The sequence below is a fragment of the Rhodnius prolixus genome, unplaced genomic scaffold, assembly GCF_049639745.1.
Source record: "Rhodnius prolixus isolate KJV_2025 unplaced genomic scaffold, Rpr scaffold_2, whole genome shotgun sequence".
Lineage (NCBI taxonomy): Eukaryota > Metazoa > Arthropoda > Insecta > Hemiptera > Reduviidae > Rhodnius > Rhodnius prolixus.
This window is the reverse complement of record NW_027411592.1, coordinates 60296767-60323413: the sequence shown is the minus strand read 5'-3', so window position 1 is coordinate 60323413 and position 26647 is coordinate 60296767. Positions and strand designations below refer to the sequence as shown.

Genomic DNA, 26647 nt, shown 5'->3' with positions numbered 1-26647 from the left:
GAAGACCCTGGTGTTAGGGCCTCTGGAGATGCACGCAGGGAAGGCGCCTAGATTCTTGAAAATCCCATTCGACAGACGGTCTTTTTCTTACAGCTTATTAAAGAAAAGTATAAATAGCGACCATATCAATACAACCAGAAACTTTTCTAGTAGTTAAATATGTAATAGTACAGTTTTCCTGGGGTTTTATAACCAATCTTGTGAAGAATGAAGTTGCGATAGTTTATAGTGGATTGATTATAGACGCCAAGACATACCTTCTGTGCAAGGCAGAGTTCGGCTAAGGATCCACCTCATCATAACGTGAAACTTTTGCTCCTAATTACTTTCTAGAAATAAATTATGTAGAATACACCTGGGTCTTGTTTACGTTATGATCGTCAAAATTGGCACTTCTTCACTAAGTTACTTAGTAAGTTAGTAGGTTTAGGCAATTACCAAAGTATTTTTGTCTATAAACAATTCAAAGAAGTGAAACTCCCTTCTACTCCAATCTTATGACATAAAACAAAATAAAATGTAGCGTAGAAACCTCACAAGAAGTTTTCTTCAGAATTAATTTGGTATAAATTAGTTGATTTTCAGATGATTTTTAACTAAGCACACTAAGAACTTGTTAAAACATGAAAAAAATTGTTTGACGTGTTCAAAATTTTGGCCTCCTAAGTGTTGCCAAACTTATCTACTATAAGCGTGGTGTCTTATTTTCTTTTGCAAATTCTGGAAACAACACCCCTAAAAAAAAAAGAAGTTTTATCAAGATGCTCTTTAGAACTGTTTCGTGTTATTATCATTTTTGCTACGGCCTTCTTGAGACTCTATTCAGTCGAAGCCCCCTCCCAAAATATAGTCCATTTATTTTCAACCTAGAAGCAGTAAAAAGTAGAACAGAATTTGAGGAGAGTCTTACCTCTGGGTGGGCACTTCCCTCGTTAAATTAAATGTTCTTTGTAGACACCACATATTAGATGATAATAGAAATTGTTTAGCACAGATTTGGATAGTACACAGAAGACAGCATCTTGGAGTGTAGGTATAGGTTGGCTCATCTGGTTGTACAAGTGGGTAGTAAAATAAAAAAAGGTAAGATACAGCACTACGAGAAGTGGCTATCATCACTGTTGTGATGATTACGGTATTTGTAGTAGTGTAGTTTGTAAGTTGTACGTAACAACAACACGAGATTCTACTTGTCACTGTGTTTCTAAAGAGAGAGCAGGAAAATATGAAATCTTTTTTTTTCCTTTTCTATTGTCTGTGTGTGTGTGTGTTTAGTTTGTGGCGAAGTAAAAGTGGCGCATCACTTTGGCACTGAAACGCACTAAAGGCGGCCCTCCCCACTATTGCCACCCTCTTCTATTTCAGGCGCGGCGGTGGTGTTGGCGGAGGGGGGGGCACCTGGTCCACAGTGTGTGATTAGTTGGTGTAACGGTCGTGACCACGCCGTCAGCGCTAGCAGTCATGCTTTCAGGCGGCCATTTCCATCGGGACTCTACAGCCGGTCGCATCGTTCTTCTGTGTTGTGTGTGGTTGAAATTCTCATTCTGCAGTAGTTTACATGCTTGTTTCAAAGTTCTTTTTTTTAAAAGTTGATATAAAAGTAAATAGTAAACTATGTTTTATTTTATTTAATTACAAAAAATCAAGCAGCTCCGCCTGAAAAGAAGAATTCTGAAATTGTTCTGTGTTTGTTATTTTGTAAAACAATGTGTGTTGGGCCCCAGTCTAAAAAGTGTTTTTTTAAAGTGATTTTTATTTAATTTTATTTTGTGGCAATTAGTGTTGTTCTTTGTACTTCGTCATAATAAGATTTGTTTGTGAATTTGTGGATTTTTGAGAAGAAAAAAAGAAAAGATGTGTAGTGTTATAGAATGGTTCCACCCTAATGGAGAGTCGTCACCATCGCCGGTTAGCTACCACGAGGTGAGTTTCTCGCCGGCTTTTTTTTTTTTCTATTCTCTATTCTATCCCCTAAATTCCTTGGTAAAAACTATTTTAGAATTCATTTTTTGTTCACACGTCCCATTTTTTTTTGTTTCGCCCGCAATAGTAGGGATTTTGGGATTATTATATAATTGATTTCCCCCCCACTTCCACATTTCAAAAAAAAAAAAATATTGTAAAACTCGTTTTAGTTTGTAACACACTGGGGGGTGGGGGCGACCAGCTTTGAATGAAATGTTTGGAATACTTGTCTCACGCACTCCACCAATAATATAGGGCGCGCTTAGAAATAGGATTATTGCCGAAATTTCTCATTTCCCCTGCTTAGTGTGTGCGGCGGCCCTTTCTATTTGAACGGACAGAAAACTTTTACCCCTCTCAACAACATGGGGTAAAAACTACTCATCGCAGCAAATCCCCCCATCTGAAAAATTCTTTTTTTCTCTCTCTCTCTCTTCGTACTCTTTCTTTCTAACCCTAACTTATTCTCCACGATATATACTATTGGATTATAGTACAAAGCGTGCTTTGTGGGTTCGTTCCCATGCTCCGCCATTTTATTTATTTATTTTTTTTTTTTAGCGCCTTATTTATCTAATTTTTTTTTTTTTTCCTTTTTCTTTTTTATAAGCTACTGAGAGAGCACGTGTTTTTTTTTTTAACTCACTCTATAAAACTTTGTTGAGTTTAAATAAAGAGAAAAGCTTAAAATTTTATTAATTGAAAAATATTTTCGTTCACGTTTTTTTTAATTCTTAAAATTAATTTGTAAACGTCCTGTTTCTGTGGTTAATTTCTTATGAATATATTGGTTTCGTGACCGTAAATTGTTAAACTTAGGATGGATGATTTGCTAGGAATCGGTCAAATAATTATATAATGTATAAATAATAAATATGATTATTTGACCGATTCCTCGCAAATCATCCATCCTAAGTTTAATTTCTTATGGAAACAAAATTGGGCAATTCTATTATTTAGTATTATAAACACAGACAGCGTGCTCTTCTTTTATATAGCTCGACCGGAAATACCGAAATGTGTAAATATACCCTTTTTTTAACTATAATACAGCTCCTTCTAAGAAATTTTCTGATTCTTTGCGAGCCGAACAAAATTCAAATTTTGTTTTAATTAATTAGGAAGTAACCCATAAGTACTACACCCCATGTTTCTCAGAAGATGATCGGAAATAGGCGCGGCCATCTTGGCTTTTCCCTTTATACAGAGATATTAACTTCCGAGTAAAATTTCCACCCTATTTTTTTTTTTTTAATAAATAGGAAAAGGGTGTTTTTCTTTTTTTTGTGGAGGGGGATGATTTTATATTTTAAGGGGAAAAGTGCAGTTCAATTTTTTTCTATTCCTTTTTGCTTAGAATAATTTCACGATATTTTAAAAAAAATAAATTAGTTAATTCCAATAATAATATTAATAAAATATCACATAAGAGTTGGTAAAAAAAAATAATAAGAACTCTCATGAAGTGCCCTTGGATGTTAGTTTAGTTGTAACCGGAAATAGGTCCCCTCTGTGAGTATTGTGTATACATGTGCATGTTCCAGTGTATATGTGAGAGTGTAAGGAATGAGAAGGAGCGAGAGCGAGTGTGAGAGAGAGTCCCTCCCTTCCGGTCTGTCCGTATAAACATCTGTCTGCAGCTCTTGGAGGCCAATCAACTTTGCCAGAGCTACGGACCGTCGTCGATGTCGTTCGTCCCGCCTAAAAAAAACCTCTCTCTCTTTCTCTCCCGCGCGCGCGGGCTTTCTCTCTCACTCGGCAATAACACATATTTGTGTGTGTGTGTGTGTAAATTTATATATATGTGAAACTGTACACATTCCTTTACAACTTACTATACAATACTCTTTAACTGTTACTACTTCACTTATTGATTCTAACAATCATAAAATTTAATCGATATATAAATTCGATAAAAAATCTTGAAGAAATAAATACATTCTCCTCTTAAATTAAGAAAAAAGAAAAATTACCAAAAAGTATTCTGTAATGTTTGCAAAATATTGAGACTTATTTTTTAATTCAACAGACTTAGTTTTAAAAATTATGTTAAATTGTGAAATTCACGATTCAAGCAAGAATTTTCTCACATAAATTTAAGAAAATTCAAGTTCTTGAAAGACTTAATTAGAATAATTTTCTTTTATATATAGAGTATCTAACGAATATTTTTTTATATTTTACAAAAATCTTGGTTTTAAGAATTTAACTGTAAAATTTCAATTTAGAATTAGGTTATTTTAAAATTTAAATTTTAGTATAAAAATTAAAAACAACTTGATGGCATGAATAGCCTTTAGGGTGGACTCATTTTTTAAGATTAAAACTTTCTTTAAAAGCAAAAATTTTCCATTTTTTGAGACACATCATTAGAGTTAGAATTTTTGACGTGGTAATCATGAATCTCGTCTTTTTTAGTGTTTGTACTTTGTGTTAAATCATCAGATTGTCCGTGTATTATTCATCTTAAAACAGTTTTCAGTATCCTAGAAGGCTTTCTATTGTGCACAGGTATTTCATTAAAAAAAAAGGGATACAGAGGATCGCTGTATCCTTGACCTACCTTAACTCTCCAATGGTTATATCGTTTTTCCTGGAAAATTGTGTATGGAATATGAAATTTAATTTTCTCGTTTTTCTTGTTTTACAATTTAAATCCAATTTCTGGTATTGTTGCTTACAGGCATCTGATTGGTCGAACAGGTTTAGAGAATTTAAGAGCTGTTGCCGGTGTACCACACAAGGCTGCAGCATTTTTAGAACAGTTCACAGCAGCTGCTTATACAAGCGGTAAGAATTTCATTTATTAGAATAATCATTTTGTAGATTGAAGACAATTACTATTATTATAAAAAATAAATAAATAAATAGAATTTAGTTTTTGAAAATTATTAAGATTTCTCTATAATTTGTTGTTAAGGCACGGTTGTTATAATACAGGCAGTTTTTCCCCCAGACAGGAAATTGTAACAGAACACGTGCTATCTATATTTACACTTCCGCTTGTGTGTAAGCTACAATAATAAGAAATGTGCGTGTATATGTGTGCTTTGTGGCAGGGGAGGGATTGTGTTTATGAAGAAGTATATTGAAGGAGAAAAAGTAAACACCAAAAAATGTGGGATAGCTGTAATTTTAATTTCTGTGGGTTAATTATTATTAAATTTATTTTTGTTCGTCTTTTTTTCTTAAGAAGAACAAAAAAAATCATTAAAATTCATTTAAATAAACTAAATAATAAAAAAAAAAAAAAAGTAACACATTTATTAAAAGTAGCCACGCCCTATAGAGTACACTGATCTCACACTCAGTACGTCTGTCGGTTGCTCACTCACTGAGAAGGGAGAGAAAGAGCAATGAAAATGTACTATGGTGGGGGAGTGCCGGCCGGACGTGACGTCACACAGTCAGGGGTCAAATAGTCTTGGTGGCTGTTTGTTAGTAGTAGTAGTGTTATTGTGAATGTCTGTGTCCGTATATTTGCTATGTATAAGTGTGTGAGAGAGAGACTGTCTCACACAAAGCCAGGCGGGAGAGAGATGTTGTATGTAGTGCAGTAGTTACAAAACTTGTGTGCATTGTAGAACACACGGCTCTGAGGTTCGTGTGTTTTCGTTTTCTTGTTATTGTGATCGTCTTTTCTTATAAAAAAGAAGCTAAGAAATAATAAAGTTTCATTCAAATTCTTAGTCTTCCTTCTCTTTCCTCTTCATCTTGCTATACTGCTCAATTGAGTAATATAAGGTAGAAAAGATTTGTGAGTGTATTAGTGATTGCTTGGGGCCATGAGCAGTAGGACGCCTAGCTCTGGTGTTGGAAGTATTAGTATAGGACCTCACATTTCTACATTCCTGACATGCCGAGAGCCGTTTCTCTCTGCGAGAAGAATCCAGTTAGCTATACTCTCGTCTCTCATACCTCACACATACATCCGGCCTAAGACCACGCCGTTACAATCAATATATGTCACCGTTATACGCTAAGTTTTTTTTTATTTTTTAAAAAAAAAGTCCCAAGTTTAAACGAATGGTGAACTTAAAAAAAAATAAAGGAGTTTTTGACTAGTTGGAAGAGGTTAAAAAAATTCTTGCGATAATATTTTGGAATGTTGTTATTGAAAGATATGATTGCATACACAGGCCTCTTGTGTGTTACAAGTGGAATTGAAGAACATTCATACACACATATATGGGTAGAGAGAGCAATGTTCCCTGTTAGGAAGCTTATGTGGAAATAACAGTGTCGGAGAGACGAGGAGTTATAGAGGGGCGTAGTTATATAGCCCTCTCTCACGAGAGAGTTATTGATCGTAGCCGACAAACACCCCACTCCTCTTTGGCCCGCTTGATTCTAACCAGTACGCGCGCCAGTCCCATCTTCAGTGTGGCCCTCTAGCTATGTAGCCACCGCCGTCGACGACGACGTCGTCGTCGTTGTTGCTGCTGCTGCGCCAACTCCCCACTCCTTTCTAGAGCTCTACACTTCTTCCCATTCAAAGTCCCCCAAACATATTACTACAAATACTACGAACGACTACGAGCAGCCAAACACATACCGGCTCACAACGGTACGTATAGCCGTCCCGCCCGTATCTCCCCCACAGCCAGCCTTTTTGCTCACTCACGGTCATCCCAATCTCTTCCTCTTCCTTCACCTTGTTCTTCTACCTTCTCTCTCTACAGTCCATATCATCTGCCAATATCCAGAGCAGAACAAAACAAAATATTTAGTGTGAACACTCACATAGCCTTCTTAAAAACTAAAAGAATATCCATTTCCGGTCTTAAAATTCCTATTAAACCATAATGATGTTGGAAAATTTTTCTCTCAAATTCAAGTTAATGAGAAAAATAAGTTTTATAAAGAAAATCGTTACGAGTTATCTGTGAGAAAACCTTAAAAAATAGAGAAATCTGAATAGTGACATTTCCCCCTAATTTATGACACGTACGGCGGAAATCAGAAATTACACTGAAATGGTCCATTAGAGGGATGCTCATGGCCACCACCCACCCCCTCTGTGCATAGTTAATAGGAAATTTAAAAAAAGCAATTTACGGAAGAAAGAAAAAAAATGGGGAAAAAACTCTAAATAAAGTGGTACTTCCGGGACAGCAGGGACTTCTGGTCGCAGGGTTGTCAGTTTCCTTCGATTTTTCCCCCCTTAGGTGATATTTTGTTTTTGCGCGCACACACACATACAATCAAACCATTTTTCCAGACTCAGGAAAACTGAAAACGAATATTTACTCTAAAAACTGGATTATCAAAAATTTTACCTCGATCGTAAATACCTTAGTAAAGAGTGTAAGTCACTTTTACTTGCATAATTCCTAGTAGTTTTTATTCGATGTAATTGAGGCCATACGTCATACCCAGTGTGTGACTTCAGAGGAAAATATTGCCATCCCACTCTTAGAAAGGTTTGCCCTAAATCGATTATTTCTGAGAAAGTGATTCAAATGAAAGTTTTAGGACTTTTTTCCTTTGGGACTATGAATGCAATATGTGTATTTCAAATTTGAGGATATATTCTTGGAGAAGTTCACTAAAACAAAAACAAAAATCTGAAAAAGAAATATAGAACAATTTGGAGATTGAAGAAAATGAGTTAGCAGGTTAGAATTGCTGTAAGGTGTGGGTGTTCTCTCGTTATCTCCTAGTAATTTGATTATTCCTTAGAAGGAATGTGTAGAGATGATTGTTTGTGTAAAGTTAGAAGTGTTGTGATGAAGTTTATTTGTCCCTAAGATGAGTGAATGATTAAGAAAACAACCCTTAAGATGCTACCTACTTCAAAATCTTTCTTAAAATCAGACTTTTTCTGAGTACACCTGTCAAGCGATTCTACTCAAAAACTCCTAATACACATCTGACGGAAGTAACTAAGACTCTTGATTGCCCAATCTTTGCGCTTCATGTTCACTTCGCGGCATTGAGATAGTTAGTAGGGACTAATATTTTGGTACAAGGTGGTCTGTACCTGTACCTAAATTTGAGCTAGTTTGGGAGAGGACCATTAGGATGGACGATGGGATAGGATGTTCTGAGGGATTCCATTGGCACACTAATCTCTGAGGATTCAAAGTAAATGGTTTTCACTACCAACTTCACCTGGTAACTGGCTGCAGACCTCAACCAGCATCATCTTGACTGGAATGAACCAACCAGACTCAATCAAGGCTTGATGGTTTTTTTTGGTAGATTTTGGAAATAATTCCAAAGGGTGGGGCTTATCGATTCAGGGCGCCTATGCTGACTTTGTCACGTGGATGAGAACTGCCTCTAGTATCTGTTTGTTTGTGTTGCATTCGTCAGAGGTAGGTTCGCCTAGAGCGAAATCCACTGCAAGCTACAAACTAGAGGATGTGACTGGGGAAGTGTGGGCTATTGTCTTGGGAGTCACTGTATCCAAGTAGGTTAATTAATCACTTCCATGAATGCCACTTTTAAGGGTCTGGATAAGTCTTCAGGTATACACCAGGGATCTTCAGATTGATTACTAATGGAGTAAGTAATACTCTGTTCCATGTAGACACGTAGGGCTGCGGATTTCGGACTTAAATTAACGCTTTAAGAGCGGAAAAGATGAATCAAAATTCATCAAGAAGGCGTAGGCGCCTTTACAGCCACATGATTGTAACCACAACAGAGTATATAACCTCCACTTATGGGTGTTCATGTTCCTCCATCACTTCGTAGTACACCTTCCTTTCAAAACATCCACCACCGTAAATGGTCTTGCCGAATACTACACAAGGCTAACTCGTAGATAAGAAATCTGTCCAATAGTTAGCACTGAAAATTATCATTCCTAAAAAATCCCATTTTGAACACCAAAATTGTAAGGAAATAGGTGATCAGTTTTGTAAAGTTGGTGTTCATCTTAGGAAAATGAAAAATTTAATTGGAATGAGACTTTAAATAATTTTTCGTTCACACTCGAATACCCATTCAGTACTACCCAGTAACAACCAGAAAATTCTCCGTAATTCTCACACAGATACACTCAAAAGATTGGGTTTCTGTATTCAGTCAGCTTGCATCAATTCGATGGACGCATCCCAGCTTGTAATTCTAATATTTCAGATGTTTGGTGCCCATTACACCTTGCTAGTCTAATCAGGTACTATAAAGTTCTGATAGAAATTAAATATTTGCTTTAAATATAGAATTGTATGAAAAATGGATTTGCATTTTATGCAGCCACAGTTTTTGCTCTGATTTCCTGTTAGTTGAACGGAAAGCATAAAATAAAAGAGGAACTCAAATTTTGTGTTTTTCTAGAGGTTAATTGAGTAGCATTACGCTACTATCTGAAGAGAGATTTCATTGTTATAAAAGAACCCATCCTTAAGAGCCCAGTAATTGGGTGTTGGCTAACCTAAACCAATGATTTTTTTTGCACACGCTATCTGTCTTTGTTGTTTTAAGGGCATTTGTTGTGGATGATAGAAATGCAAGGTTTTTAAAGGTTGCGACTAGTTAATGGGCGCCTGTTAGTCTATGGGGCTTTATAAAATCCAAAAATTACAAATATCAACTATACTAGAGTTATTTCTTTTAATGGTTTATTCATTGTTCGTTTTTTAGGTCACCAAGTAAGATGCGAAATATTGGAATATCTACCTCATATGGCCCTATTACTCAGCGAAGATTCCAGCAATGTACAGCTGAAGAGCCTAATTTCATCGCATTTGTTACCAGTAGTCGCCGAATCACTGTCAGAACAGAGTACACAGGTTATTACAAGAACTTTTTCTTCTTTTTTTTTTTTTAGAAGAATATTTACTAAGCAATTTTCCAGTGTGAAAGCTTGGTTTAGCTGTTCAAAAAAAAGATGCTGGCAGAGGCATCGTTCAGAGGGAAGCTAAAGGAGTGAAACCTTAAAGGAGGTTACGCGCCAAGAAGGACCTGGCTTAATAGTGGAATAGAGAGATAGCTGATGAACTTTTTTTGTTCCTAGGGTTTTGAAGCATTTCTTCCTATTTACTGCAGCAATTTTATTTCATTCTTTGAAGGCGGCACTTTTTAAGCAATATTTTGCTGTGACCCAAAAATATTTCTGACCTTGTATACTTTTGTTTCTAGTCAAGATTCATTCGCAAGTTATTAATAGTGGGTTCACCTCTAACCCCTCTGAGGCTGGCTTACACTTGATGAGCAAAGTAGCCTCAGTTTTGATTGGAGTTATCTTGACCTAGTCAGTGCCGAACGAATTTACTATTCGTGTACTTGTATCCACTATCCTAGGAAGTGACATAAATAGCAATGCCATCCCACAACATTGCCAGTTTTAACATCGTAGTCATATTTAATGGCAGACCTATTAAGTTGTAGGTAATTAATTTGAAAAAAAAAAAAAAATTAGTGTAGACATTTTCCAATTTGATTGCCTGCATTAGAACTAAAGAGAGACAAGGTAAGCTTTGATAAACAGAGCTTGGATTGAGATCTGACACTAAAATTACACAGAAAAGATTCTTATAAGAGCAGTATTTTTCTTAATTAGAACTTTTATGCTATAGATTGCTAGAACTTGCTAAAATATGTACGGTACACCTGGCGTGGAATGTCCTAATAAACGCACTAGTATCAAGTTAATTCACTTAACAAAATTCCAGTGCCCAAGAACTTGATAAAAACATGGATGTAAACTTTGGACAGTCTAAGACAAAAAGATGATAGAAGTAGAATTTGTTATTTTTAATTGCTTCAAATAAATTTTAGGAACCTTTAACTTAGCTTAAAAATAACTATATAAATTTGTATACATATTTATTTTTAATATTAATATTTGTTTTTTTCTTTGCCGTTAACACCCGCAGGTGGTTAAAATAGCTGAATCGGCTCTGTTAACAATGCTGGAACATTGTCTGATTGGTGCTGAATATATAGAAACAAGGATATGGCCTGTGATTAAGGCGAGGATGCAACATTCAACCAATACGGAAAATACAAATGCTGTTTTAACTGTATGTATTAGATTATTGCAATCATTTTTTTGAATAATAAAAATACTATATTTATTTTTTGTTACCAGCTGTAGTTAGTTTTACATATTTATTTAAATAAAATTAACCTAATAAATCCCAAAATAAGAAACCAAATAACATGTGGTAGATGTTGTATGGTAACCTTTGGGAAGGTTATAATTCAGTTCGTAGTACAGGTTGCGTTCAATTTTACAATGATGTTTACAATATGTATTTTACTAGTCAATTATGTTTCTTGGAATTATGTTTTTAGTCAGTTTTTTTAAGTATAAATTCTTGCTCAGCATTCACTTATTGTCTTTAATCTCCAATCCAAGTAAGAAATTCCATATTTATCTATTTGCATAAATAATTTCTCTAAATAAAACTGATTTGTTTTGGTATATAGAGCTCTTGTTTTTAAAGAATTTTTTTGGTAACAATGACAATTATCATACTTTAAATTGGGAAATAGTTTACGAAGCAGATAAAGTTAATAAATTTGTTTTTTTTTTTTTAGAATCTAAGTAAATTATAGTTTCAATTTAAAATGTAAAAAAAAATAAGAATTTTAACCTAACAGTTTAGTAGTTTTGGATTAATAGTTCAGACAAAGACGAACATTTTTAAAGTTGTAACTGATTAGCTCTTTTATGAGGGTTATTATCCGAAACGTTTATATAATCAAAAGATTTAGGCTAAAAAAATGGCTTTCATATAATTCCAGGTTACATTCTTTTTAACTTGGTTTTAGTACATTCTTGTACCAAAATTAAATAGTTTTTAGTTAACTTATAGTTAACTAGATCTTCAAGTTTTTAAACTATAAATGAATAATCATGCAACCATATCTTGGATAATATTTTAATAATGTTTTATGATTGGGCCAGTAATTTTCAGAATTATTAATTTTTTTTTTCACTTTTTATGTAAATATACATAATACAAAACATATGTTTAAGAATGAAATTTTGTCTTTTTGTGCTATAAATAGAAATATTATTAATTTTAACATGTATGTTACATAAATTAATGATTGTATATGCATTTTATTTTTACACTGTGTGTATTTTTATGTTATGTAAAGTAATAATGACAATTTTGCAGAAAATAAGAAAGCTTTTTTTATTAAAAAAAAAAAAAAAAACAGGCATGAGTGGACGTATTTTGCGAAAGATTTCTTTTGGGGCGTTTTATCCTTAAATGATTTATCCTAGAAGAAGGATCTATTCTGCCCTCCTTGGGCTCTTTCACTTTAGGTCATAGATCTATTGTGTTCAACCCTATTCAGTCTCTGCTCACAATAGATTTCTATATCATTAATAACACCCTCAGAAATCCTCCAGGAGCTTGTAAGTTTTTTTTTTCTTTCTTCAAATTTTGCACCAGTGTTGAGACCACTTAGGCTACTGGTTAGACCGTAGTTTTAGAAGACTATGTATCTCTAGTACATAATTTAGTTTATACCAAACATAGACCACTTGGGACCATTAGAGAAAAGTCCCATGACCCAGGGAGACTAGTTTTTCTGATGTTTGGGGGACAGATTATATTGACGTGATTGAGCTTTCATTCAAATGCTCAGAATCTCTTGGGTGACTTGAGTCTTAGAATGTAATTTTTATCATTGTGCAGTAGTTTAATTCTGGGATTACATAAGCGTCAATATTAGGAGTCCAGAGATCAGAAGAATCTTCTCGATCCTTCTAAATACTGCAATTATCCACAGATTTGATAGAAGGGACGATCGTTCTTCCCTATTAAAGTAAACATCTCAACTTAACGTACGTTCCTACTTATTTTCATTTACTCGGAGAATTTAAATGTTTGAGTTTAAAAAAACAAATTCTTAAACGGTTCTCACGAATTACGCTTAAGCTTCTTATGTGTAGATTGCTTTTAACCAGATCTGTGTTCGGGGATCGCTCATTTCAATTATAATTAAAAATTTCTGCTAGTAAGAGTCAAACTTTTTATATGTATGTATATACATTTGTTAATCTATGACGCCTTAAAAATTTCTATGAAATCTGAAATTACGTAAATTTTAAAGGAAAAGTCATGCAAAAATTGTGGAATTTTACAGACTGATAAGCTAAAAATAATTTTTGCAAATAGTCAACTTCCGTTATTATTATTTTATTTTAAATTCATATCTAATTTAATTTGTTTAACAAGTTTTTTATAATATTTTGTGTATGGAACGTTATTTTTTTTTTTTTTTTTGTAGAGATAAATTTATTTTTATTTAGGAATTAATAGATAGCAACAAGAGAAGCAGTATAAAGAAAATAGAAAAATGGCAAGTGGAATGATATAAAAAATAGTTTAAAAAAGGAAAAAAAACAATAAAACTTGGTAGAGTACAAGAGAGATGTGGTTGCCCGTATGAAAGACATGGGTAGTGAGATGGGTAAGTAGGATCTACATCTCACTACCTTGTCTTTCATGCGGACCCATGTCCAACTGACGACATCCTAGACAAAGCAAGAATCTCTGTCGCAGACTGGATTATTTGTATTACAAATTGAAGAAGAAACATGGACTCCTTAGAAACAAATCTTCTACTGCAGCCATTAAATCTGTAGTTTTTGAATTATGAAGACCAGGAGATCTCCTAACATGTATGTAATTCTACAGAACTACTTGATTTCAAAAACAAAAAAATAATAATAACGCCCGTGTCGGTGGCATCAAAGCTGGTTTGTCATAGAGTTAAACGTGCATTTTTTTTTAAAAAAAAGAAAATGCCATTCCTATCACAGCCAGCTTTGATGAGCACCGGCGTGGGTATTTCACACATCAGAATCATCAAAAATTGTTGCATCGAATCCAGCATCATCATCTCGGCTGAAGAAAATTTGGAAATAAAAGAGATATTGCAATGGCGGAGATGTCAAAGTGGTTGTGACATGCGTTTTATTTTTATCGACATATCACAGCCACTTTGATGAGCTTCGAAATTGTAAGCAGTCTGCTGGAGTCTGGGTGAAAAATCTTAGGGTTTACTCATTCTTATCTATATTATGTTTTTTCAAAAAAAGTTTATTGTTTGAATTAAACATATATTTGTACAGAACATTTTCTTAACAATGCTCTTTTTTATTATTAAATTATTATCATTATTCGTTATTTATACTTCTAACTTCCGAGTTTTCAAAGAGTTGCATTGGCATTTTCCTGAAACAACTTACGTCAGTGAGAGTCGCAGAATTAATTGATTTGTAAGAATTTTCAGGGCGACACACGCGGTATCCATAAGAGACACTTCGTTCTATGCACCTACAATAACATCATCAGTGGATAATACTAACTCACTGGCAGCATCATTGTTGGGGGATAATGATAATCATCATCGCTTTATTCCAGTCTTGCATTTCCTTCTTCAGTTCGAAATTTTGGTGCTGGCATATTTCCGGTTGATTGGTTTTTCGCTTCTAGTCTTTACTTATTGTTGTTGTTGTCTTCGGTATATTTTTTGTCCATCTCGTTCGTTACTAACTAAAATACTCAGCTTTTTTGGTGGAGCCCTAATTCTTTAGGGTCTTTGAGGGGATCCTATACATATGTATATTTTATACTAACATTCTGCCGTAGTAGTGCTAGTTTGTATTGTAGTATGACTTGACATCTTTTTTGCCTTGTGGGAGCCAAATTTTTGAGGTGAATTATATATTGATCACGTTATTATGCCCTTGCATTGATGCAAGCATTATGCTTTTTTTTTCAAAGTAGAATTGCTTCTTCCACTACACTCCATACATTGACTTCGGCCTTCGCCAGGAACACATCTTTAGGGTATGGTGCGTGGTTTGTTCTGATTCGTCTAATTCATAGGGTGGTGGAGTATTGGCTGCAGAAAACATGATTTTTGAGTGAATATAATTTTTGCTTCAGTTTTAATCGCGTTTTGAACTTTGAACTATTTTTCTTTTCTGATTCAAACTTGACCTTAACTTCCATTATAATTATTAATATTTCTTGAAACTGGAAGATCTGTGTACAAGAAGTTATGGGTCCACTCTTAATTATGTGCAGAGATGGTAACATTTTGAAATTAGATCGATAATAGAATATCGTGTTTACTAGATTCGATTCCACTTCTCACCAAGCAGAAGTGGGAACTTACTAACCTTATCTACTTAAAATTTAACCTTAAGACTTGACGTTTTATCGGTGCTTCTTCTTTAGTCGTTCAATGTTTGTAGGGTTAAAAATAGAATTCGCTACTCGGTCGACTTATTGTTAGACATTAGCAAAGATCGAAAATTGGAAATTTTGGCGACGTAAAAAAATAACGACTAAATTTTTTTTATTTCGTGACAATTCTTGATTCTAAAACTTTTATCTAATACAATAACATTTTATTGGATATTAAGTTAGATTAATAATATTATAATTTTGTAGATTTTTTTTTTTTTCTAGTGTTGGACTATGTTAACTGTAAAATGTAAATGTTTAGCATAAGCTTTTGGCAATTTTAAAGAAAGTTGCGTGCAAAATTGATATAGCTGCATAATTTTAAACATGTTTTTTGAAGTTACGATTTTCTTGAAAAGCTATGATTTCTGATTGTACTTTCCTTTTTTTTTTTTTTACTGGAAAACTTTAAGGAAAGCCAGAAAATTTAAAGGTTTATTTTTGTATAAATATACATTGTAATAATATTTATCTAATGATTTAATGTTAATTTAAGAATGTTTGTCAACAAAAAAAATGTGCTTAATTTGTAGTAAAAGAAATTTGTGGTGAGTTATAAATATTTTTTGATTTAGAAATTCATATAGTTTGAGATACTTAAATAGTGAACGGTTTGCCATTATTTTTTTTGCTAATGTGTTTTTTAAATTAATGATTTTTCATGTGGGGATAACGGCAAGTTTTAAGTTAATTTCTCAGAGGGATAACCTGTGTATAACAAAACATTGATGTGGGAAATCGTAATTCTTAATAACTTTTGATTTATCTCACTGTTTTTTTTTTTTTTTTTTTTTGAGATTTTTTATTTCATTGCCCAAGATCATGAAGAAAATTCTCCGCAAACTTTCCTTTATTTATTGAAAAATGTGTGAAAAGTTCTGTAGATTTTACAAGGAGGAATTTTCTTTGTAGTAGCAAAAACCAAAAAAGTCAACAATGTTGCGTAGTTATTAAAACTGCAGGATGTATTTTGTTTAGTTGTATTTCCATTAATTCAATTTAAATTTTTTGTAGCCATTTCTCATGACAGTGACACAGAAAAAGGAGGATTTGAAGAGAAGAAAAAGGAAGGTGTGCGTGGTAAAACAGGAAGAGAGACCACGCCCCGGATGCATACGGTGGCACCCGTCAAATTGGCTGTGAAATGTAATTTTTATTTTAATCATATCACAGCCATTTTTGACGAGTCCTGCCGTAAAGTCAAATTCATCGAGTTATTTTGTAAATATTATTTGAAATTATTAGATAAACGATGACCCATCCACCCAACCCCGGTGTAACACGATTTTTCGCTCTTAAGACGGTTTAAATGGTTTTAATCATTTTTCTTAAGACTCCCCTATGTTTTTAGAGCAAAAAAAAATTGATGAGAAAAGAATTTCCAAGAACTACTGGCGAAAGAAGTAATTTAAAAGAGAGGAAAAAAGTGTACATACAGGGATTGGAAATTGGATCATTTTCTAAGAAAATGTGATTAAGGTGCCTATACTGTGGGAGGGGGGGGAAGGCTTCTGGCTTACATGTTAAGTTCAATTTTTTTACCTTTTCGAAGAAACATCACTCGAACCCTTCAGTGATGAAAAAAATAAAATAAAAAGCTTGAGAAATAATAACGTAATCGGAAAATTGTGGTCGTAAAGTTCTTCAATTTTGTACAAAAAGCGAGCACACTTCAACACGGACCTCCCTGGAAAGGGAATCGTTAAGGACTTTTGGGTTTTATACAGATACTGGGGGTTGCCCGGTTCCAAAAAAAGAAGATTAACCTATATGCAGACGATGGATTGCAGGGAAAATAATCCTGTAATATTGGGGCTGAATTTAATTACTGTTATATTTCTTTTTAATTTCAGTAATTTTGACAGTAATAATTAATTATTTCCCCCCCTCCACTAATTTAAATTAATAGCAAGGTAACACACCGTCTCACAAAGTGGCTGTTGTATGTTCTTTAAAGATATGTTAATCATATCACAGCCAGCTTTGATGGGCGGAGTTTCCTCAGTGCTGCTGCTGCTCTCTCTCTCTCTCTCTCGTGTTGTGTTCACCAAAATCAATTTTCTTCAAATTATACCACAGAAGAAAATGCTGTTTTTTTGTTTCTAGGAGGAGGATAAAGTAGTTCGCGCTAGTTCCTCAAGATTTTTTCCAGAAAAGAGAAGAGGACACACACACACACGCAAAGAAAATGAAGAAGTCGATGGAAAGTCATTCGTCAAAGTGGCTGTGACTGTGTAGTCTTGAGTCATATCACAGCCAGCTTTGATGAGCGACTTTGCATTTATGTTTGCCTCAACAAGTTTTTTTTTAAATTATTGTCATTGTAAATTGCCTTTTTTTGCCCATCTCTCGGGATGTGTGATTCAATTCCTTAATGATGCTGGGGGGGGGGAAGAAAAAAAATCATTTCTTGTTCAAAGATAGGTTCATAAAAAGTTTTAATTCCAATACTATGCGTTTTCCAGTCATACTAATGTTCTGTGGATAAATTAATGTAGAGCCTAATCCTCGGATAACTATATCTTTTTGCCCCATCTCGGGATGTGTGATTCAGTTCCTTAATGATGCTGGGGGGGGGGGAATCATTTCTTGTTCAAAGATAGGTTCATAAAAAGTTTTAGTTCCAGTACTATGCGTTTTCCAGGCAAAGTAATGTTCTGTGGATAAATTAATGTAAAGCCTAATCCTCGGGTAACTATATCAGTGAATGAAGTTAATGATCGAGGAAAAGTCTATAGATGTCATTTATAGTTATAGTCTAATGGTGATTATTTCCATAGCAGGATAGTAAGATGGAGGAAGATTACGGTAGCTTTTTCAAGTCCAGAAGTCGCCAAACTTATCTGGCCAATTGAGAGCCTTTTAAAATTATTCTAGATTCTTATCGACCCCTACTTTGTAACATAAAGAAATCTTAATGAGTAAAAGCTATGTATCCACTTGTAAAAGTAAAACTTTTGTATCACGTTATTGTATCATTATGATGATACAAATGGATGCAGTACATTGTAGCTTCCATTTTGTACCAAAAATGCAAGTTGACCAGATCGGACATATTAAAGCTTATCTATGAAAATATCTTTACAATTACATGGAAATTAATACATTTCTAGTATCTTTTTTTCAAGATTATAGCCGTGCAATTTAATGTGCAAAATTCAATCGCATTTTTTTAAAAGCATCTCATGATGCTTTGGTTTTACCTACCAAAAGTGTGGCAGGGCTTCAACAATCTCGGAAAATTAGACGCTCCATCAATTTTGCCAATTATTTTTTTAATATTGACACTAATTTTGAATTGAAAACAAGAAGTGCTAATAACCTGACCGGCAGTTTGATTAGTGGTATTTTGTTAAAAAAAAATTTGATGCAGATCCCCAAATAGTTTGGGGAAACGAATCTAATAAAACGGGGTTACAGTGGTTTTAAGTGGAATCAAACTGGAAAATTTCTTTCCTAGTTAGCTTTCATAACTAACTACGGAAACAATTCTAGTAATTTGTTCATGATTTTATATTATTGTTCTCTTCCCTATCCTTTTAATTGGGTTTCGACATCATGGTTCCGGCGAGATCTACCAGGCACACATGAATTAGGCCACTTATTGCTTAACTTATTAAAAATTGTGTACATGAATTAAACAGTTTGAATATTATTAATAAGTTTGTTCCCTTGTAAAATTTTCTTTATTGTTTAAGGCTAAAATTTCTAAATATGTCTGATATAAAACTTTTAAAATTTCATTTTATTGTATGTTTTTATTTTATTATTGTTTTTAAAGGATACATTTCTCTTTAATTGATGTGGTTGTATGATTTGGGAGTTTAAGTTATTTTAATTTTTGAATATTATTTAAACATTTAAGCAATAATTCTTATAACTATTATATTAAGATGAATTCATGATTATGCCCCAACATCTATTACAGTTCTATTTGTTAAATCAATTGTTGGGTCGTAGGTAATGAGCAAGATGGCGCCATGGTTGGGCTGTGATCAGACGGAAAGGCTGTTAGTGCCGGCACTGGAACAACTCTCAGCGCATCCAGAATTTGGTGTTAGAAAAGTATGCGCTTCATTGTATGGTGATTTTTGTGCGGTTATATCAACCACGAAAACGGAATCAGTGCTTGTAAGTAGTCAGAAAATTTATTTTTCAATAGAAGTAAAAACGTTTTTAGGAAATCATATCAACTTGCAAGTTTTTCGTGGTTTCCATAATAATTTTCCCCCGTCAAGTTATTGTGATTTGTGAATTTCATCATCAAATGTAGATTAGTCTGTCAGATGTACAATACGGAAACTTAAATAGATAATGGATGAAAGTATACATACGCGTGAGCAAATCAACAATACATTAGAACATATTTCTTTATTAAATTAAATCTTTTTTCTTTTCTAATTGTAGGTACCCAGTTTTCTAAGACTGTGCGCCGATCCAGAATTTGTGGTAAGAAAGACATGCGCCGAGTCTTTTATGTCAGTATCCTGTACAGTTACCTTGCATACACGGCGTACCCAGTTGGCGCCAGTGTTCGCTCGTCTACTGTCGGATTCCACACGTTGGGTGCAGATGGCCGCATTTCAATCGCTTGGTCCCTTTATTACCACGTTCGCTGAACCCAGTATAACAATGCTTGGATACAATCATCAGGGTGAACTGGTGTTGAAACATCCTGATGGATTTGAGTTTAGGTATGTTACTGTATGAATATATTCTTGTGATAACTTTTTTTTAAATCATTATTATTACATTAATATTTTGATTTATTGGATTATTATTTCCTTTTCTTTTTAGATTAAATTCATGTAAATTAGATGAAAGGTATCTATATACAAGGGATGCACTGTTCGCACTTGTAATGGACGGAAGCGGTAATCAACAACAGCAATACTCGCAGCATCAACAACAGGAATCACAACAAAATCTTCAGCTGCATAACAACGAAGAAGAGGATGATTGGAACTTTACTACAGAAGAAGACCATCAGGGACAACAACAGAAATGTTTGCTGCAACAAGATGATAGAAATAATAATCACGATAGACTTAGTATTAGGTAGGTGAACATCATTTTATTTACTTCAATTTTCACTTTTTTTTTGTGGTTACAACGATTTCCATGTACAACAGTTGTGATTCAATGATAATTCATGAATTATTAGTTAGTTGATATGTCAAAGAAAAAATCCAGCCAGTATTCAGAAAATTGAAACGAATTATTATAATCATTTTTCAAGTAATTTTTCTATCTTTACTAACAGTTCTACTTCACTATTCGTACTTTACTATAGTTCTTTACTAAGACTTACTATCAGTAAAAATTTTTAATGTTAATATTCATACAAATTAATTTACAGGCACACTAAAGAAGAACAAACAGAAGATAACGAAGTCAGCGAATCAGGGAGAACAGGAAGTAGTGTTACGATAGATAGAAATGTGGACGATGAAGCGGAAATATACAATCAATTTCAATACTGGAGAGATCCGTTACCAGATATTGATAGCGATTTAAATTGTAACGAGATCAATAAAGCTACCTGTACAACGGTTACAATTAGCAATACCATTTCTGCTGAGGATAGCTTGTGGATATCGTCGAACAATAGTAATAATAACAATATTAGTTGTAGTAATAGTAGTCAGATATTAAACCAAAGGCTGCCACAATCGCCGCAACAACTACCACAACACCAACAATCACCGTATCCTCCTCCTCAACAAGCACCCCAACCTCAGAAAGCCATGGCATCATTAGTTGTAAGTATGATTGGATTTTCAACTATTTACAGTCCGATGGAAAATAATAATTAATTTTTTAGTACAATCTTTTCTTTAAATCAGTGTAAGATTTTTCTAAATTCATTCCATCGCTTCCTAGATTTTCTGAGAATGTTTCCCCTAAATCAAGGGAGGAACCAATTCCACTTATTATGAAGTGTTGCTATGATCTTATGGCCAATCTCAGTTAAGTTTTGGAACATCTATTCTAGATTTGATTTCTAAATCGAAAATTGGAAGAATGTTTTTAAATTAGTAAGTTTAATGACGGAAATGGATAAGTAGGGGGTATGTTAGTGCACAGGGGGGAATTCCTTGCGGAAAGCCTGTGATCGAGTCCAACTCTCTGGAAGCATATTAATTTATTTAATTAGAAAAAAATATCATTTACCACCTTTTTTTTCTTTTATGCAGAGGAGATTTCAAGACATGTCTGTAACTAATAAGGATACCACCACAACACATTCATCCTCATCTGAGAGCTCAACTAATTCAGAAACGGCATCGAATTTCACTACGAGAGAAGGTAAGTGGATTGTATTCATTTAAAGAAAAAGTCTTTTAAAAACAGATGAAGTTAAATAATAAAATGATTTTTCTTTTATTCCAGATGAAAGACAACCTTCTCCAGTTCCACCACCACCTTCAACGCCAGCACCCCCCCTCCAAGAAATTGTTCCATTAGAATTAATTAGACATTTTGTATCAATGTCAGAACCAGGACGTGATGCGGAAGATCTGGCCGGTCATTGTGCCTACAATTTACCAGCGGTTGCTCTAACATTAGGCCCTAAACATTGGGATCTATTAAAACCAGCGTATGAGACTTTAGCAGCCGATCGCCAGTGGAAAGTTAGACGCATTGTAGCTAGTAGTATACATGAATTAGCTGTCATTGTCGGAGAAGAAGTAGCTACACAAGATTTAGTGCCTGTATTTAATGGATTTATTAAAGATTTAGATGAAGTGAGAATCGCAGCTTTAAAACATTTAGCTCATTTTCTTAAGGTTTGTAGCAGAAAAGTTGTAACTTTTTTAATTCATAATGAATTGTGCTTTAATGTCATTTTCGTTAGTTCTATTGATCAAAAAAAGTTCCTTACTTTTTCAAATAACTCAGAATCCCATCAAAAATCTTTCATTTCACTTTAACTGTCCTAATAAAAGCGAATTTCTTGTGGAATACCGCTTTCTTAAAACAGCTTATTCCTTGACAATTTTCTTTGACACAAATCATGGAAGTAGAAAAATATGAAGTTATGTTGTTACGGAAGAACTTGGAAAGACGGTTCGCTTGATATAGATTAGAGGCCACTCAAGGATATGATTAGAGGCCACTCACTGGCAATGAAATTGCAAACTCCAAGGCTAAGGAGGCAATGCACCTGGAGAATCGAATGCTTGAGAAAATGTTTATTGCAGATATAAAGAACCTCTCTAATCGTACCTATTACAGGGAATGGTACTCTAGAGAGTACGGAAAATCAAAATATGCCAAAGGTAAATTTTGCACCTCACTGCAGCCGATAATACCTTAAAAAAACCGTGGTACACTGACTTCGCAGAAGGTAGAACAGTTTTTCACTACTCTGATCCGACTGCGTTTTAATCATAATTTCTCGTCCCACCACCTCAGCCGTATAGGAATTTCAGTCCCAATTTGCTCTTGCCCTTCTGACGCTATTATCGACGCCAACCACCTGATCCTAGAATGCATCTAGTTACCAGGATGATAGGGACAAACTGTGGAATGCTGTGATAAAAGTGAAATGCCCACTTCCTGCCAATCTGCATAACATCCTCTCAGAACCAACATCCGAAATATATCTAGCTATTTTCCACTTTATAACTAAGAACAAAATCCAACTTTGAAAATAAAAATTAAAAAAATAATCGTAACTAAAACAAAAATAACAATAATACCCATAATAAATTATCATTAAATAATTCATTAGTAATCTCTGGCTAATCTGCACTGACAGGAAGCCAAAAAACGGAAGAACATATTTCTAGAATAATCTTGGAGTTTTGTATAACTACTTAAGCTTACATATTACGAATGAGCAAACGATGAAACTTAAGTGTGTAAGTTAATTGAAGTTGGATAAGTTTTGAAATAATACAAAATTTAAAAATATTTTTCTCCTATTGTTCATAGAACCTCATTCAAATTTAAGGCATAACGATTCACACACCTGTGCAATAATTAATGCTTTTTCGACGTTATAAAATGCATTATTAATTTTTTCCAACTTGTTTTTACTGTCTCCAGTTACTGAGGCCAGCTGGAAGGAATTCGTTCTTACCACGTCTGACAGAATTTCTAATGACAGATTATGAATGGAATTGGAGGTTTAGACAGGAGTTAGCTCAGCAATTGTTACAAGTTTTAGGTCTATTCTCACCTGTAGATACTTGTCATCATCTTTCGCCAGGTAAACAATATATTTTACTCTGTAAACACAGGTATTTATTTTGTTAGTTAAATATTTTGTAAGCTTTTTTTTTTTTACCTTTGAATTATTTTGGAATATACGGTAAGAGCGTTTACGGAAGATACATTGCAATAGACAGCAGAGGTTAGTTATCTCGTGATTTTAGCTTCCCTCAACGCAGTACTCCACTGGTCTGGAGAGCATGGGTGTGGGGTGCTCTTAATTTTGGGAAAGTCTCTTCTGAATACCTGAAAAAGGACGATGGAGAGACCGGATGACTTCAACAAGTATTATTCCTAATTGCCCGACTTCTAATGCCGTTCTATATCTTCCCTACTAGGACCTGGGTGAGTTATTTCATCAAGGGATGCTGGCTAGGTGAGGATCATACCTGGCTTTGGTGGGTGGGAGGCGTATTACAGAGCTGGATGGTTAGAAATGCGAGCGTCTTTGTCGCTCAATGAAGCTTCATCTCTTAGAACGAAGTCGCGTCAAAGTATTTGTCTTTTTTCATGATTCGAAACAATTCAATATTTGAAAAGTACAGAATATTTTGTTACTAGGTTTTTGTAATTACAAAACCTTTACGAATTCGTAATTTGGTAATTGTACTTCGCTTGAATGTTTGGTGTAGAAATTCTCTTTTGACGAAATAAATTCATATTATTAATAATAACAAATACATTTTTGCTTCTTTTCTTTCCAGTTGTAATGGCCTTGCTAGTAGATCGAGTGTCGGATGTTAGAAAAGTTGCCTTACAACTAGCCACAGAATTAGTATCTCATGTGTCCATAGATGTCACTCTATTGAGATCTCTGTTGGCTGAACTAGCTGAACAGTTTGCACATTCTTCACGCTGGAACCGGCGACAGACATTTGCACTGTTCTGTTCACGGCTAGTTAGCGAAGGTGTACTATCTGGTGAGATGTTCGCCAGGGATGTATTGCCACACTTACTAGACCTTTCCTGGGATAGAGTGCCGAACGTACGGTTGACAGTAGCAAGAGCTCTTGCTAATGATGTGATTGTACAACGTAAGTTGAATTTTAATTTTACTTTCTATTTATAAGTATTATCTCTAAAATAACGTTCTGAGGTTTTCCCAAGTTGTAAATATTAGATTTTAAATCATATTAGTGTTTACACGCACTTTCTAGATAGATGAAATCTCAGGAAGTTTTAAATTAGTATCTGGAAATATTCTGGAGTGAATTTTCTGGAACATCAAATTAAAGTTGTAGTTATAGACAAGTTGTGATAAAGTATAGTAATAGGTTAAAAAAAATATCGGCAATTGCTTTTTCTATAAAATCCAGAGATTCCAACTGTCTTGAAGTTTTATTTGGAACATGAAATCCCATGAAAATTCGAATAAGGCACCTAAGTGTCCATTAGTATATTACACCGATATTATTAATGTATATCCTTTATTAGCTTTTAGAGAAATATATTATTATTATTTATTAAATTTAAATGACTTTTTCGGGCCTACTTACAACAAAAACAATGTTACCTCTAACATTTGATTTTTATGAAATAAGTGATTTTCTTCAAACTCTTTACAGTAAATAAAATCCACAAAAACTAGTTTTTGATTTTAAAAAACGAAAGTTTATATGTAGTTTAGTAATCATTATTTTATAAACATTTTTCTAAAACTTATTTTTTATTATTATTATTTTTTTGTTTTGTAGCCTACTTTTCTGATTATTCAAGTCCACATTACGAAGTACTACATTCTGTATTGAAACGTTTACAAGGTGATAGAGATCGAGATGTGCGATATTTTGCTTCACAAGTGCCAGTAATGCCGAATGCGTATTCCTTATCGCCAGATCTACAAGTAAGAAGTGATTATAATTAAAAAGACAATTTTTTTTTTTTTTTTGCATTTATATTGAAATTCATAATGGGTGATATGAAAAAAAAAAAAGAAAAAGAAAGCAATGAATATAAGTCCGAAGTTGCTTAGATGTTTGCCTTCATGGGTGGCTGACCGATATGTGTAGGTAATGCTACATGAGAAGGGGGTTAAGTTTGATGGATTTTCGGAGTTAATTATTCAATCTCTTAAAAATTGTAAATAATACAAATTTAATTCCCATTTTTGAGGCATTTTTTTGTTGCCCCCCCTCGCCCCCATTAATGACCATAGGAACTTAAGTTTTGTTACTCCTAGTTTCATTTTTACCCTACGGGGGGGGGGGTCCCCTTCCCAGGTTTTTGGGTGCTGATTATTTTTAGAATTAGTTTATTGTATTCAGCTCTCTTTACCCTGAAGTAGAGGCTCCTGCATGAAGGGTCCAAATGGAAGATGGATGCCTAAAATTTATTTTTTATGAGAAGAGTAGAATACCTCGCTGCATAATCTGTCCCAAAAAATTTCATTTGTGAGGATTTTCTAGCAATTCTAGTATCCCATTTTGAATTCGCCCTTTTTTTTTTTTTCTTTTACCTTACCTAAGTTCTGGTTTAGTAGCTATTTAAATTTTTATTAAGCAAAGTAAAATAATTTTACTTCCATTATAGTTTTACTAAAGGGTTTTTTTAAATTCATATCACCCTCATCTAAAGCCAGGATTAAATGGTATTTTTGTTCTCAAGAACTACGATTGATTGCGGTTACATTAATTAATTTGATACGACATTGTTTCTAAAATTGTAGGTAATATATTTAAAATTAATTTTTGCTTTCTTACTTGCAACGAATAATAAGCCCAAAAAAAAAAAAAAAAAAAAATGAACTTAACGAGAAGAACAAGTAATAATCGGCAAAACTACCTAACATTAAACTACTTTAAAAACTTCGAAAAACTATTTACAATTACTTATAAAATAATATTAATATAATCTAGAGAAAAAAAACAATTTGGATAATTTATTATTATTTTTATAGAATTATCTTGGTTTTTTAAGATTTTTTTTTAAAAAATAATTAAAATAGATTAAAACAAACACTGCCTGACGAAAAATCTTATTTGTCAATCAACTTTTTCTTTTTTTATAATTATTTGTTAATTATATTGTAAGAGAGAGGAATAAATAAGAATAAATAAAGTTTTGTGTGAAGCAAAAATGTATTTCTCTTTTTTTTTTTCTTTTTTTTAATAAATGTACAGCAATGTTATTGAAAGATTATTTTAGAAATAGGTAATTATATTATGTGCTATCTTCATCATGACATAAGATGGCCGAAAACAGTCAAAAGAGATTCGAATACTATTGATTTTTAAAAAAATGGAATTAAATAGGAACGTTTTATTATATAATTGTATAATTTTTTTCTC

The 26647-nt window shown here is 33.6% G+C and overlaps 1 protein-coding gene across 7 annotated transcripts in view; it reads left to right on the top strand.

The window, feature by feature from the left end:
- LOC141450082 (serine/threonine-protein phosphatase 4 regulatory subunit 1-like) overlaps positions 1-25731 on the top strand; it is a 187441-nt gene extending 161710 nt beyond the window's left edge. For 6 of the 7 annotated variants that reach the window (XM_074120123.1, XM_074120128.1, XM_074120125.1 and 3 more), the window contains 12 exons: positions 4649-4755; positions 9559-9707; positions 10794-10940; positions 19101-19271; positions 19548-19834; positions 19938-20198; positions 20500-20902; positions 21338-21449; positions 21534-21931; positions 23196-23358; positions 24065-24394; positions 25055-25731. In XM_074120123.1, coding sequence (XP_073976224.1) covers positions 4649-4755; positions 9559-9707; positions 10794-10940; positions 19101-19271; positions 19548-19834; positions 19938-20198; positions 20500-20902; positions 21338-21449; positions 21534-21931; positions 23196-23358; positions 24065-24394; positions 25055-25224 — 2698 coding nt within the window. In that variant the 3' untranslated portion in view covers positions 25225-25731. Of the gene's footprint in view, positions 1-1417; positions 1924-4648; positions 4756-9558; positions 9708-10793; positions 10941-19100; positions 19272-19547; positions 19835-19937; positions 20199-20499; positions 20903-21337; positions 21450-21533; positions 21932-23195; positions 23359-24064; positions 24395-25054 lie in introns of those variants that run through there. The other variant, XM_074120126.1, reaches the window with a different exon arrangement.
- The last annotated feature ends 916 nt before the right edge of the window (positions 25732-26647 follow it).